Source organism: Muntiacus reevesi, chromosome 15 (assembly GCF_963930625.1).
Source record: "Muntiacus reevesi chromosome 15, mMunRee1.1, whole genome shotgun sequence".
NCBI lineage: Eukaryota > Metazoa > Chordata > Mammalia > Artiodactyla > Cervidae > Muntiacus > Muntiacus reevesi.
In genome coordinates this window covers 18,288,723-18,304,832 of record NC_089263.1, presented here as the reverse complement: position 1 = coordinate 18,304,832, position 16,110 = coordinate 18,288,723, and the positions used below count along the sequence as shown (strand labels likewise).

The 16,110-nt window shown below is 46.3% G+C and overlaps 1 protein-coding gene and 1 pseudogene across 1 annotated transcript; both read right to left on the bottom strand.

Moving 5' to 3' along the window:
• Window positions 1–3,895: 3,895 nt before the first annotated feature.
• LOC136146931 (NEDD8-conjugating enzyme UBE2F pseudogene) lies at window positions 3,896–5,864 on the bottom strand (annotated as a pseudogene).
• LOC136147362 (myeloid-associated differentiation marker-like) lies at window positions 5,532–15,643 on the bottom strand. Its single transcript, XM_065906745.1, has 2 exons — window positions 15,521–15,643; window positions 5,532–9,000 (listed from the first exon to the last, which is right to left on the bottom strand). The coding sequence occupies exon 2, from the start codon at window positions 8,810–8,812 to the stop codon at window positions 7,919–7,921; it is 894 nt and encodes a 297-aa protein (XP_065762817.1). The 5' UTR covers window positions 8,813–9,000; window positions 15,521–15,643; the 3' UTR covers window positions 5,532–7,918.
• Window positions 15,644–16,110: the final 467 nt, after the last annotated feature.

Genomic DNA, 16,110 nt, shown 5'->3' with positions numbered 1-16,110 from the left:
TTGGTAATCTGCCCTTCGACAAGATTCAAGCCAATCGTTTATGGCCAGGGATGAATTATCTGGTGCCATTCTAAATTTTAAGACATTCCTTTCTTTTCATTAACAGACTGTGAGTGACTATATAACATACAGCTGAAGACTAGCAGGGGGGTACTCTTTCTGCCCGCTTCTGATGCCTATGTCAGAAGCTTTCTCTACCTCCTTTATACTTTAATAAAACTTTATTACACAAAAGCCCTGAGCGATCCAGCCTCGTCTCTGGCCCTGGATTGAATTCATCTCCTCCGGAGGCCAAGAATCCCAGCGACTTATCGTTCAGCAACAACCTTTCAAAAGAGAAAGGTATATGCAACTAAATTCAGAGTTCCAAAGAACAGCTAGGAGAGACAAGAAGGCCTTCTTCAATGAACAGTGAATAAAGCTAGAAGAAAACAACAGCAAGGGGAAGATTAGAGATCTCTTCAGGAAATTAGAAATATCAAGCGAATGTTTTGCCCAAGTTCAGTCACTCAGTCATGTCCGACTCCCTGTGACCCCATGTGTTAGGGGAAGCACACTGATTGAAACCACCCACCCTGGCCAGGCACCACAGTAACCATTTGCACGAGTTGTTTTATGGCAGGAGATCCTGATAAGGAATATGAAACTAATAAGCCACCACCAGCCGGAAGAGTTCGGGAAAGGCTGAGAGGAGACACTGCCTGTCCGTCCACTTCCCAGAATCCCTCTTGCTAGCATCCATCTTGGCTGAGCGATGCGCACACCACCAGGAAAGACTGAATTAGAATGATTGGCCAAAGACCACCAGGAAACTAATCCCATCACCATAAAACTCAAGACTGCAAGCCACGCGGCAGAGCAGTTCTCCTGTGTTCCCTTACCCTCCTGCTCTCCACCCAGGTGCCCTTTCCCAATAAAATCTCTTGCTTTGTCAGCATGTGTCTCCTCGGACAATTCATTTCTGAGTGTTAGACAAGAACCCAGTTTCGGGCCCTGGAAGGGGTCCCCCTTCCTGCAACATATGGACTGCAGCATGCCAGGCTTCCCTGTCCATCACCATCTCCCGGAGCTTTCTCAAACTCAAGTCCATCACGTCAGTGATGCCATCCAACCATCACACCCTCTTTTGTCCCCTTCTCCCACCTTCAGTCTTGCCCAGCATCAAGTTCTTTTCCAGCGAGTCAGCTCTTCCCATCAGGTGGCCAAAGTATTGAAGTTTCAGCTTCAGCATCAGTCCCTCCAATGAATATTCAGAACTGACTTCCTTTAGGATGGACTGGTTAGACCTCCTTGCAGTCCAAGGGACTCTCAAGAGTCTTCTCCAACACCACAATTCAAAAGCATTGCTTCTTCGGCGCTCAGCTTTCTTTATAGATCAACTCTCACATCCATACATGACTACTGGAAAAACCATAGCTTTCACTAAACGAACCTTTGTCGGCAAAGTAATGTCTCTACTTTTTAATATGCTGTCTAAGATGGTCATAGCTTTTCTTCTAACTCTTTTCCTTCTTCACCCAAAGATGAGCACAATAATGGATAGAAATGGTACAGAGCCTAGTAGACACTGAAGAGATCAAGAAGAGATGGAAAGAATACATGGAAGAACTGTACAAAAAGGATCTTAAGGAACTGGATTACTATGATGATGTGGTCAGTCACCCAGAGCCAGACATTCTGGAGAGTGAAGTCAAGTAGGCCTGAGGAAGCACTGCTGTTAATACAGCTAGTGGATGTGATGGAATTCCAATAGAGTTATTCAAAACCCTAAAGGATGATGCCATCAAGGTGTTGCATTCAATATGTCAGCAAATCTGGAAGAGCCAGCAATAGCCACAGGACTGGAAAAGGTCAATTCTCATCCCAATTCCCAAGAAGGGTAGTACAAAAGAATGTGCTAACCATCGGACAGTTGCACTCATCTCCTATGCTAGTAATGTCGTGCTTAAAATCTTGCATGCTAGGCTTCAACATTATGCAAACCAAGAACTCCCAGATGTCCAAGCTGGGTTTAGAAAAGGAAGAGGAACCAGAGATCAAATTGCTAACATTCACTGGATCATAGAGAAAGCAAGGGAATTTCAGAAAAACATTTACTTCTGTTTCATTAACCATGCTAAAGCTTTTGACTGCATGGATCATAACAAATTGTGGAAAGCTCTTAAAGAGGTGGGAACAGCAGACCATCTTATCTGTCTTCTGAGAAACCTGTATGTAGGTCAAGAAGCAACAGTTAAAACCCTGTATGGAACAATGATTGGTTTAAGATTGAGAAAAGAGTATGACAGGGCTGTCTGTGTCACCCTGTTTGTTTAGCCTATATGCTGAGCACATCACGAGAAATGCTGGGTTGCATGAATTACAAGCTGGAATCAAGATAGGCAGGAGAAACATCAACAACCTCAGAAATGGGGATGATACCATTATACTGGCAGAAAGTGAAGAGGAACTAAAGAGCCTCTTGATGAGGGTGAAGGAGGAGAGTGCAAGAGACAACTTAAGACTAAATATTAAAAAACTAAGATCATGGCATTTGGCCTCATTACTTCATGGCAAATAGAAGGGGAAAATGTGGAAGTAGTAACAGATTTCCTTTTTGTGGGATCTAAAATCACTGCAAATGATGACTGCAGCCAGGAAATGAGAAGACAGCTGCTTTTTGTCAGGAAAGCTATGACAAACCTAGACAGTGTGTTGAAAAGAAGAGACATTACTCTGCCAACAAAGGTCTGTGTAGTCAAGGCTATGGTCTTCCCAGTGGTCATGTGCGGTGGTGATAGCTGGACTATATAAAGAAATCAGAATGCCAAAGAATTGATGCTTTCAAACCCTGGTGCTAGAGAAGACTCCTGAAAGCTCCATGGACAGCAAGGAGATCAAATCAGTCAATGTTAAGGGAAGTCAACCCTAAATACTCACTGGAAGGACTGATGCTGAAGCTGAAGCTCCAGTATTTTGATCATCTGATGCAAACAGCTGACTCATTGGAAAAGTCCCTGAGGCAGGGAAAGATTGAGGGTAAAAGGAGAAGAGAGCCTCAGAGGATGAGATGACTGGATGGCATCACCGATGCAATGGACATGAACTGGGGCAAACTTCAGGAGACGGTGAGGGACAGGAGACCTGACATGCTGCAGTCCATGGAGTTGCAAAGAGTCAGACATGACTGGGTGACTGAACAACCGCAAGGCACCATATGACTTGGACAGGGAAAGACAGAGATTCCTGAGAGCAACTGGGTGACTCACCATTTGGTGATTCCCTTCACGGAAGACACTCTTAGGATGGCTCAGAGGCAACACTTAGGTACTTGTAAATCAATCCAGACTGAAAGGGAAAGAAGTGAAAGAGACAGGGAAGATAGGCTGAGGAATCTGCCTTATAATCCTACAGGGGAGGCAGCAGTCAAGGGCGGTGGACTGTGATTTGTTTGAACCAATATGTGCCTGTTATGGTACACCGAAGTTATCTTGCTTGGGATGGATGCCCTTGTGGCCTTGTCCATTCCATGACTCCCTCACCCTGTGTTTTCCCTTCATAGAAGTCTTCCAGTGACAGGTACCCTAGGGGCTTTTAAGTGCCTGACCTGTGCCCGCACAATATTGATTGGCCTAGTCCTCAGTTGGAAAGTAGTAAACAAGAGAGACCCTCACTCTTTGAGTGGCAGTTACTGGGACAGATTGAGCAGTGGGGCCTTTGGAACACATCAGAGGGTAACCCTGACCAGAGTTCCTCAGCTGCTTCCACAGTCACTTGCCTGTTCCTAGAGGGTCCCTACGAGAAAGGAGAGGCAAGGAGGTGGGGAAGAGACTCCAAGTTCTTGTACAGGCCACCAAAATGTTGTGGTCTATGCATGGGTTGGAAAATAATTTCCAGACATGAGGCAGATTGAATGGAGAATTAAGTTTATTAGAGTGGGAGATGCTGTTAGAACAGTGGACTGGTTCAAGGGAGAGCTAAACATTTTCACAGGCTAGCTGCCAATTTTTGTAGCCACAAGACACAGAAAATTCCTACTGGGATGGTGGCATTAGGTGATTGGTTATGATGCTATACGGTGTGTATTTTACCTAATATGGGATCAGGCAACTGGCAGACTTGGATTCAGAGGCATGGCAAGAGTTGCTATGGTGCTTGGTCAGTTCCAGGGATTTTTATCCTGTGACTTTGGTACAGAACTCCACACCTGTGACCTTGGTATAGGGCTCCACAGTAATTATCAATATGTATGGTCCTATTACCATTTCTTAAACTGTTTTGGATTTATTTTTTGTAGGTCTTTCCCTTCTCTTGTGTTTCCTGCTTAGAGGTGTTCCTTTAGCATTTATTGTAAAGCTAGTTTGGTGGTGCTGAATTCCCTGAACTTTTGTTTGTCTCTAAAGCTTTTGATTTCTCTGTCAAATCTGAATGAGAGTCTTTCTGGGTAGAGTATTCTTGGTTGTAATTTCTTCCCTTTCATCATTTTGACTATAACATGCCATACCTTTCTCTCTCTCTCTTTTTTTGCCTTTCATATTTTCTTTGTATTTCTCTTCAATAGTTGCTTGACCCAACATCTTTCTGTCTGCTCTATACAATGAAAATACAAACTAAATGAGAACAGAAAAAATAAATAAAGCACTAAATTGTATGAATTACAAGTCTGTTCCAAAATATATTTACATTAAATAAAATATGCATTTCATTAAGAGATCTACAGTGAATGACTCTGCATCCTGGGAAGCTTCATAGCACCTAGGCAGGGCTGACATTCATGTGAGAAGCTAAGAGACTTCACACCAATCACAGTTTGTAGCAGGTTTTTGATGGCCAATCTGTGACCTACACTGAGCACATCATGAGCATCACTGTGCAGGGACTGACTGGCGGGAGGAGAAGCAGCTCTAACCTCGACGCTGAGTTCATTCTCATCAACAGCCTATTCAGTACAGTTTCAAGAAAGTAAATATGTTAAGGTAAGCAGACAACTCTTTAGAACCCCAGACACATTTTCTGGCTGTATTTACGCAGAACTCTCCAGCTACAATGGGCAGTTGTGAAGAGGTTCTTTCTCACGACAACATGGTTACAGGACTCGAATGACCCAGAGGGACTGAGGGGAGCCGAGGTCTGGTGTACAAGTCCAGTTTTGGTTAGAGACACTCTTCCCATGCACAGTCCATGGCCCTGCAGTCCTCTCCTCCTATCGTCTGGCATAGCACTTAATGTAGACTTCAGCTTTATTCTGGAAGTCCTCCTTGTCCCACAAATGATGTTCTACAGTTTCAATATTCAGTGGATCATCAAAATTCAACAGATCAATAAACAAAGAGTTTAATCCCCAAACAACATCCTTTAGTGTCCTTGTAGGGGCCCAGTTGGTGCCATCAATTGGATGTTCTCTCAGTAAATTGAGACATATCTCTCCTGTCTCTGTGATGTTGGGGTGCCAAATCTTGGTCAAGCATTTCACTTTGGGAGGCACCATGTTGTACACATTGGGAACTTCAGTTTCAAACTGAAATTTTCCACCCTGATAGTAACCCTTATGAGTGTTAGCTGACAGTTAGCTGACAGGGTGACAGTTAGCTGAAAGCAATGAAGCTTGTTTGGATCAGGAAAATGCACTTTATACGTACAAGGTAAATTAACTTCAAGTTCTGCAACCTCTTTAACAAGCAGCCTGTCTCTCACAGACACTCACCAAGTGGAGTCAGTGGTTGTGGTTGACTCTTCAGCTTGCCTACCAGCATCAACATCACTACTACCTTTATCCTGGGCACCCCAAGACAGGCGAGGCAAGCCCGGCCCCCAACATCATGCCTAGCTGGCCAGCGGCAGCAAACCATGATTCCTCACAGCCACACCAGTTCCAGACACGCCATTCCCTTCTTGCTTGTAGATTTTCTGTTGAGGAATCAGCTGATAACCTCATGGCAGTTTCCTTGTATTTTATTTGTCATTTTCCCGTTACTGCTTTTAATATTTTATCTTTGTCTTTAATTTTCATGTTTGATTACCATGTGTCTCGGTGTGTTCCTTCTTGGATTTATCCTGCCTGGGACTCTCTGTGCTTCCTGGACTTGGTCGACTATTTCCTTTCCCATGTTAGGGAAGTTTTCAGCTGTTATCTCTTCAAATATTTTCTCAAGTCCTTTCTTTCTTTTCCTCTGGGATCTCTATAATGTGAATGTTGGTGTGTTAAATGTTATGCCAGAGGTCTCTTAAGCTGGCTTTATTTTTTTCATTCTTCTTTCTATATTCTGTTTTGTAGCAGTGATTTCCACCATTCTGTCTTCCAGATCACTTAACTATTCCTCTGCTTCACTTATTCTGCTATTGATACCTTCTAGTGTAATGTTCATCTCTGTTTGTTTGTTCTTTAGTTCTTCCAGGTCTTTCAGCAAACATTTCTTGCATCTTCTCCATTGATTTTCTGAAATCCCGGATCCTCTTCACTATCATTATTCTGATTTTTTTTCTGGAAGGGTGCCTATCTCTACTTCATTTAGTTTTTTTTTTTTTTCTGGGGTTTTATCTTGTCCTTTCATCTAGGACATAACCCTCTGCTTTTTCATTCTGATTAACTTTTTATGATGTGGTTTTCATCCTAGCTGCTGTGGAATTGTGGTTTTTTGCTTCTTCTGTCTACCCTCTGGTGGATGAGGCTAAGAGGATTGAGTAAGCTTCCTGATGGGAGGGACTGGTGGTGGGAAAAACTGAGTCTTCTTCTGGTGGGCAGGGCCATGCTTAGGAAAACTTTCATCCACATATTTGTTGATGGGTGGGGTTGTGCTCTCCCTGTTAGTTGTTTGGTCTGAGGCAAGCCAGCTCTTGGGTCTGTGAGCTCCATGGTAGGGTTAATGGTGACCTCTAGGAGGGCCAAGGGGAACCTTCAAGGACTTCTGCTCCCATGCACCTGTCCCCATGGCAAGTCACTGCCAAACCACACCTCCACAGGAGACCCTCCAACACTAAGAGGAGGTCTGGTTAAGTCTCTTGTGGAGTCACTGTTTCTTTCCCCTGGGTCATGGTGGATGCAAGATTTTGTCTGTGACCTCCAAAACCTCCTTTGTTTCCTCTAGTCCTTGGAAGTCCTATAATCAAACCCTGCTTGCCTTCAAAGTCAAACTCCCTGGGGATTCCCAGTCCCTTTTTCAGATCCCCAGGCTGGGAACCCTGACATGACACTCAGAACCTTCACAACAGTGGGAGAAACTGCTTTAGTGTTATTGTCCTTCAGTTTGTGGGTCGCACCCAGCAGGTTTGGGATGTGATTTTTATCATGATTATGCCCATTCTATCATATCACTGCAGCTTCTTTCTTGTCTTTAGATGTAGGATATCCTTTTTTGGTGGGCTCTAGCATCCTCCTATTGAGGCTTGGTCAACAGCTAGTTGCAATTTTCATGCTCTCACAGGAGGAGATGAGCGCACATCCTTCTACTCCGTCATCTTGAATTGCCCAGCCTGTATCTTACTACTTTTTGCATCATATATCCTAGAGATATTTACTTATCATTGTTGGAAAATATTCCCTTTTGCACTATGCCATGGTTTATTAACTTGCATCCTAAAGATGAACATCTGATTTATTTCCAATCTTTCCTGTCTTATTTTCAAGTGAGATCTAGACTGGGAGTATCATTCATACCAGGCTGGTCTAATCAGGAGAAGGAAAATAGGAAGAGGTGGTCAGTACACAGGAGATAAGAAAACCAAGGATAACCAGAAAAGGCAAAAAAACAGATAATGAAGAGAAGATGAGAGAAGCAAAAGAAAGAGGCCAAACAGGGCAACCACACAAAACAGGGGGGAGACAGCACAGAAGGAGAAAAGGAAACAAAAAAGAGAGTGAGATGAATGGGGAAGGATCTGAGGAGGGAGAGAGAAGAGACTGGAAGAGGACATCAGAGCTTGGTATATATGCATCCGGTAATCAGAGAGGATCAGGAGTCCCAGGAGTCCCTACAGAAAACTGGCGGGCCCAGTACACCAGGTCAGCCACGTATATCAGCAGGTTGAGGGCGGTGAGGACAGCCACAGCCAGTTCCTCATCCCAGGTGCAAATGTAATAGGTGAGCCCATCAATACAGTCCATGTAATCGGATCGCTGGGGATGCCCGCCAAACTTCTCATTGAACTGGTAGAGTGGCCAGAAGACCAGAGCGCTGACATAGAGGAGGACAGAGAGCAAGGTCAGCAAAAACTGGAAAATGAGGAAGCTCACAGGCAGCCTGTATTCCCATCCAGCCAGGTTCCACAGGATGGCCAGGGCTGCTGGGATGAAGCAGATGGAGTACACGGCCACGCACCACTCCAGGGCCGGCTGGTGCAGGTACAGGGAAGTGTGGCTAAGGAAGGAGAAGATGAGACAGGCCACGAAGGTCTCCAGCACCTTCAGCAGGCCTGGCATGGTGTGCACATAGCAGGGGATCTCTTTGAGCTCATAGTACTGCCACAAGCAGGCCACTTCCATGGCATAAAATACAGAAGCAATACAGGAGAATGCAGTGGCCGTGATGGCTCGGTCCCGGTAAGGGCCATAAGGCAGGAAACGGACATGAGTTGTGGCATAGATGATGAAGGCCAAGAGGCAGAGGAGGGCAGCGTAGCAGGCGTAGATGACGGGAATATTGTACCAGAAGAAAGGAAAGCGAGACTGGAACTTACACAGCTCTACAATGGAGATGATGAGGGTCGTGGCAAAACAGAAGCACCAGATGAACATGGACCAGTTACCTACAGCCCCCCTCAGTATGCCCATGTCGACCACAAGGGAGAAGGCCACACAGGTGCAGAAGAGCTGTGGCAGGCGAAGGAGGTAGCACATGGCGTCCAAGGTACCTTGTCTCAAGACGTCACCCTGATGAACATGGTGTGATAGTCAAGCAGGTCACAGTCACCAACATGGCAGTGGTCTTCCATGAGGACCCATCAGAGAAAGATCCAGCTCTAGAGGTGAATTAAATCAGATTCCTGGAAAAGGCTCAGAGTCCTGTGGTGGCTGAGGCCCAGGATCTGTGGAGTTAGAACCAGTGGCTCAGACACCTGGGATAACAGAACAACCGCTCCAGAATTATATTCCCCGCCCATCACCCTTGACCTTGTCAGGAGACCTGTGTTATCCCAAACTGGGTTGGATCTGGCATCAAACAATCAATATTTTGGACCTCTTGTGCTGCGTGAAATTATCTATGGGGACCCAAGGCAAAATGGTCCTTATATTCAATCTGAAAACTTCAAATCTCTCCAAATTGAAAAAGATTAAAAAAAATTATTTGGTAAGCAAATTTGATCAAAATATAGATGAGACAATTTATGGTCATTCTTTACATCATTTACTGTTAATGTTCCAAACTGCAGCTGCTAAAACACTAATGTGTTTCATTACAAGGTGCTTTCAGGCTCTGGGGTGATGCTATGTTCTATAGAGAAGCACCTGGTCATCTGTTTGAAGCTGAAAAATTATGAGCTCTAGAGCATACCTAAGCCCAAAGATAAAGATAAAGGATCATAGATTCTACTGCTAATCCCATTTATTGATGAGGGTTAGCTGAGAGATTCAGGTGCCTTCCCCAAGGTCAAAGGTTAGGAATGAGAACCCATATAAAAACACCAAAGTTGTGGTTTGAGCACTTTGCTCTACAGCCCACATGTCAGCAGGGCTGTGGGTGGGAGCCCAGGACCCCGGGGCTCTGAGACCCAGGACATACCTTCAGGGCCACGGTCTCCTTCCACAGTAACCTGGAGACACATGTGTCCCAGCCTCCCGTCCCTGCAGCATCACTAGAAGGAGCTGCCATCTGAGGGGACAGAGCCCCACCTGGAGGAGGGCAGCTTCAGAAGTGAACAGGGAGGAGCCATGGGGTAAGAGCAAGGCCGTGAGGACAAGATGATGTGGGAAGTAGGGACTATTCTGAATCCCCTATCCCAATTTTGCCTTCACATGTGACTCTTCCTCATTGGGGAAGGGAGACTTCAACCCAACATGACTCCAAGGTAGGGCGTCATGGAGGAAACAGAATAAATTAATATAACGTTTGGCTCTTAAGCTCCGAAGCTGCCATCCAGATGTGTCTGGAAAGATTTAGGTGTAGCCCTACCTGTGAGGATTCTCCTGGCCTGGGAGACTGGTTAGCAGCTTCCAAGCTGGGAAGAAGGGATTAGAAATGAACAAGGATGCTGTGTCTGAGGCTGATGTATACATCCCAGGGAGGGGGTGGAGATGGACAGATGATTGGTCCCCTTTTAAGGGCAGAGGCTGAAAGAGGAGGCCCCTTTTGGACCTCTGGGAGGGGACAGCCCTGAGGATGCACCCAGGACTGGGTTGGGGGTGGGAAGGACAGAGTGGGGATGACTGGGGGGAATTCCAGGGTCCCAGTGGCCCTGAGGCAGCCCAGCAGGTGTCTTCTGACCCAGAAGAGATGCAGGCATGAAGCCAACCTTCCCCATGGAGGAGGGGCCTGGACTGGAACTGAGACAGAACAGGGGCCTAAAGGGGTTTCAGGGCTGTGCCAGGGACACGTAGCCAGAGTGGCAGGGACCCTGGAGACCATGGAATTGCCCAGGTCACCTGTCCAAGGCAGTCCTGCCAGCCAGGGCTGCAGTCGTCACACAGGGGCTCCTCCAGGGCCCAGTGTGGGGGGAGTGAGGCCCCTCCCAGCCCGCCCCCTCCTCAGGGACAGCTGCCCTGTTTCCAAGGGACTATTTGCTGAGAGGCCCCAAGGCTGAAGGGACAGCACCCTGAGCCCCAGCCAGCTTCCTGCCATTAGGGCCCTTCTCTCCTTTGCTGATAACAAACCCTGGGACAAGCTGAGGCTGGAAAGAGAGACAGAGCAAATCCTGAGAACATCCCTGGACTCCCAGAGCTCCTTCAGCCCCAGTTGCCAGTGGAGCCCTGGAGCCTGCGGGCCTCCCCGTGGGCACTGCTGGGGTTGGGAGGGGCACCGGGGTGAGGGAGGCTGGGGGTGTCATGCTGCCTACCCCCCAATTTGATCCGCACCTAATTCCAGAACTCATCTACAATTCCACCTAGGACTACAAGAGAAATTTGGAGACTTTTAATGCTACAAAGGGAGGGTTGGAGAAGGAGAGGTATGGGGATTCCAGCTGGGTGACCCTGGGTAACGTCTGTGACCTCTCTGGGCCTCAGTTTCCCCCACTTGAAAAGTAGGAGGTTTCCCTGAGTCTCCCCAGCAACCCTTTCTCCAGTAAAGCGTCTGCCTACAATGCGGAAGACCTGGGTTCAGTCCCTGGGTCGGGAAGATCTCCTGGAGAAGGAAATGGCAACCCACTCCAGTATTCTTGCCTGGAAAATCCCATGGACGGAGGAGCCTGGTGGGCTATAGTCCATGGGTTGGCAAAGAGTCAGACACGACAAAGCGACTTCACTTTCACTTTCTTTCCCTTTCCCCAGCAACCCCTCCTCCACTCTAATCTGAGAGCCTGGACGTGGTGCCCCCATCAGAGCACAGCCTGGATGTGGCTGAGCCCTGCCTGCCCTGCAGCCAGATGTGTGGACTGGAAGACAGGGAGCCGGGAAGGTCATGGCCGGGACAGAGGAAGGAGGAGGAGGTGAGATGGACACTCAGTTACAGGGAGGGGTGGGGCCTGGAGGAGATACTGGAGGAAGGGCCTGGTGGAAGACACTGGGGAAGTTACTCATCAGAGCCTCAGTCCCCCCATCTTTGCAATGGAATTAATCCCTACTTTGTGTCAATTAATGAATAAAAGCATGTGAAGGACTCATCAGAGGGCCTGGAACATGGCACACTCAATCCATGCCTGCTGCCTGTCCCCTTCCCCCTCACAGAGGACCCAGAAGGCCCCGGCCCCACTCTGGACATCAGCACATGCAAGCTTATTTGTTCCAGATCAGGGGCTGCAAACCAGTTTGTACGCAGGTAGTCCAGGGATGTGCTTGGTGTTTCCTTATAGTGTTTTCAGGAAGAGATGGTATAGAATTGGTATTATTTCTTCTCTAAGTGTTGGTGGCTGCAGTGTTTTAATTTCACGTGAAAATCCAGATTCCCAGCTCCTTTTGAAGACTCAGGAGATTTGGAGTCACTGGGCTGTGTGTCCTCGGGATGGAGGAGCAGTGAATGGAGCTGAGCAGCTGCTATGTCCTTTATATTATTTTCCATTTTCATCTTTGTGTGATTTTCTGTATTTTTCTTATTCTCATGTATAATTGACATAAAGCAGGACTGTGAGGGTCTCACATGTGCCCGGTTTCTCCTCCTCGGTATGGCCAGGCTTCCTGCTTCCTCACAGGAGTGTCCACCCCTCTATCCAGGAAGCATCCGTGTCCTCAACTTCATGTCCAGCCTTCAACACATTTCACATGCTCTGACTTCATATGTAGACATGTGTGTACATACATGCACATAAGCTTGTAGTGAGTATCTGTATCTTTTTTTCCTGTTTTATAAACACGAGACCATATCATCACACAGCATCTTGCTTTTCCACCACCCCTGATAGGTGCAGCTAGTCCTTTCCAGGGCCCTCGTCCTCTCCGTCCCCTTTACTTATTTCCTTCTCTCCCCACTCCTGTGAGCGTTTGGACTGACCTCCCTTCTCTAGATCAGTGGACCCTCTCCTGTGAGCCTCAGACACTGGGGGACACAGGATATGATGAGGGGTCCTAGATGCATGTGACCATCATGCTCTGGAGCAGGAGGTCAGGAAGCTTTTCTGGAAACTTTATAAAAAATATGACATAGAATACACTTTTTATTTCTAAAATTTCATCTTGGCTTCCTAGGGCCACTGCAGCAAATTATGACAAGCCTGGTGGCTTAAAACAACAGAAATGTGTTCTCTCACAGTTCTGGAGGTCATAACTCTGAAATCAAGGTGTCAGCAGGGTAGTGCTGTCTCTGATGCCCAGGGGAGGGTCCCTCTTTGCCTCTTTTAGCTTCCAGAGGCCCTTTAGCTTGTGGCCGTGTTACCAAATGCAGGCTTGGCCGCTCATTGCTCAAGAAGCCAAATACTGAGAGACGACTGCTGAGCTCTTCCTGGGACAAAGTGCCGCTCCTCCGGCTATGAACACAATCATCACCCACACCTGTGCGTCAGCCCATGTTGAATGGTTGGTTGAAAAAAATACTAATGAACCATTTTTTGTGGAAGAGCTTGACATGAAGGAATGGCTTTTTTCCAGTTTAGTAGGTGCGAGATGGAAAATGGAGTATAAGATTAAGCAATGGCTGTCCAAAAGGCTATCCTAGTAGGGCTGCCCCAGTGGTTCAGCTGGTAAAGAACCACCTGCCAATGCAGGAGACCCGGGTTTGATCCTTGGGTCAAAAAGACCCCCTGCCACAGCACTGAATGCAAAGTAGTAATTCCACAGTCAAGTAAGGTAGCTTCAGGGCAGGGTCACCATGGTTCTCTCATGGGCAGGTTCTGAAAATGTACAATATGTATAATTTGAAAATGTTTTTATTCTTTTGAAAATAATGTTATAACCAATGCCAGGGACTGACAAAAGACTTTCGACAGGATGGTTATCCTTGTCATCTAAGGTCACAACGTGCCTTTTTGATCTTTTCTCCCGGACTAGTGAATCCAGGTCTTACTGGATTAAGCAGTATTTCTAGAGTGATTGAAAGGCAGTAGTTAATGAGGATGATATGAGACTTTCTGTTAATCAAGTGTTAAAACTGATTTCTAGCTTTGCAGACATGTCATTTTTCAGTTATACATAATCCAAAGTGTCCTCCTAGCTAGTTTAGAATCATTTTAAATGTATTATTTTGCTATTTGCCTGTTAGACATGACTGATGACATACCTGAAAGATGAGTATGTTAGGAGTTACAGGTGTAAAATAATGAAATATTTGATCTGTAGACGCCATGGGGAAAGTCAGAGCTAGGAAGGGAAAACATAGCTTTAAAACCTGTGTGCCATTTTAAGAGTTACTTAATCTTGGTAACTTTTATGCCTTCTCTTTGTAAATTCAAGTCTTGGATAAAAGAATTGGGAAATTTTCTGCAAAAATAAAGTCCTTGATTTAGCATTATCTACATAAAAGCCTTAATTTACATAGTATTTGCTGAATTGGGGACCTCTGGGTGAATTTTATTTTATTCATTTTCTTTTTAAAGCCTGATGCTTTTTATCACCTCTTCGAATCATTTAATGTATTTGTTTGCAATTTGGGGTAAGACTTTTTTAAAATCAGTACTTTTTCATTGATGTTTTAGCTGTACATTTGCCTTTTTATTGAACATGTGAAGTTGTACTGTGGCTCATGCAATAGCTATCACTTAAGCATTTCTTACTTTAAATTAGTGCTGTAACAGACCTCTGTATATTTACTTCTCACTGAGTTTCCTGTTTTGTTTCACACTATTCACATTCTTATTTTAAGTGCCTTTTAATTTTAACAGGTCACTTTTTACAATGCTGTTTAGTGAAGTTGTTTATTAAATAAAGATGCTTAAAAAAAAAACAAAAAAACCCTGGAGAACGGAATGGCAACCCACTCCATTATTCTTGCCTGGGAAATCCCATGGAGAGGCTACAGTCCACTGGTGGGCTACAGTCCACAGGGTTGCACAGAGTTGGAAATGACTGAGCAGGCAAGCAGGCAGGGCTGTCCTACTTCCCTCAGACCTCCTGCAGGGAATGTCTCAGTGGAAATCTACTCCCCACCCCCCCTCCCCACCCCCACCCCCCTCCACCCAGTAGGGAACACACTCTGGGCAAACTGAGCATCCTGTCGAGTTTTAAAGAGAGAGACTACTTCAGACCTCCATTCTTCCTCACACTGTGGGGGCGCTGAGGCTCTCCCCCTTCCCCCCGACCCGTACTCCTCCCACCCGTGTTCCTGCACTAGAGGTCCTCTTCCTTCCAGAGAGTGGGGGGAGGGAAGCCAAAGGCTCCAGGCTCCCCCTGCCTGGGGCATCAGAATAAGAACCACAGAATTTGGGCTGGATTCAGTTCCCTAAGAAGCTGATCCCTCTCTTCTCCTCCCTTGCCTGCAAACACTTATTTGTAAAGGACACAGGCTTTTCACATTTTAGTTTCCTTTTTGCCTTTAATTTAGTGCCCTTGTTGAAAGAATCCTTATTATGGAGTAATAGGAAGGCCCGCACGTGGAATATCCTCCCGCTTACCAGATCATTGACAAATCAGTTCTAACTGTAAAATACTAGAACAACATAGAGACCCACCCAGCGGTCACTGTTCTTCAGAATCAGAAACATAAGTGGGCCAGGCTGTATTCTAATTAAAAAAAAACCAAAAAACTTTTTTCTTGGTTACAGGGTGTTAGCTCTAGTTTTGCCAATCTGCCAAGATGCATCCCAGTGGACTTCTAGAAGGGATGGAGGTAGATACGCTGCCCCTCCCCCTTCACTTCACTTGCTCCCCCAGATTACAAATGATACCCCACTGGAGGAGACTGGTACAGAGTCACAAACAAGCCATTTCCCACTCCTGTGCTGTCCAAATTGACCCCAAAGTTCCAAAGGGAAAGATTATGCCCAAATGTGTGGAAAGGGGCTCCCGGGGCGCACACCCTCTACTCACTCAGTCAAGAGCTCGGCTGCTCCTTCAGAGGCCAATTTCCTTCTCTCAACAGAAACTGAAAGCAGGCTGTGAGCAACCAGTGTGGAGGGATGAGAAAATTCCAGTGACTAACAAGTTTGTCACCTGTTGGCCTATCCAAGTAGAATCCCCTTGACCTTCCAAGCCAAGCCAAACTGCTATTCTTGCCCCAAGAGGAGGTGGAGGGGCGGAGCCCCGGGAACCTGACTCCTGCCTGGTTGCACACACTCTCCCCAGGCACAGGCTATTCTGCTGAAAAGCCAACACAGAGAGATACGTTTTGGGTGGAAGAAAAGTAGCTTTATCTTAAGGAAACTGGCAACAGGGGAGAAGGCAGATCACTGCCCCAAAGAACCAACTCCCAGCAGAGCTGGGCAAGGCTCAGCTGAGATTTACACAAGAAGGGAAGCAGGAAATGGCTGCAGGCTGCATGCTGAGCCTTTGCTGTGCTTCTATTTTGGGAGACTTCTATTTTGGGAGTCTGAGGGCATGTTGGAAAAGAATTTCCAGGCACAGAGTATTGCAGAAAGGAGTGAGAGATAATGTGGGTGCCATGAGCACAGTGGGCTGAC

Bases quoted from the DNA above. Each gene is read 5' to 3' on its own strand.
- LOC136147362 (XM_065906745.1), bottom strand. From the start codon at position 8,812: ATGTGCTACCTCCTTCGCCTGCCACAGCTCTTCTGCACCTGTGTGGCC.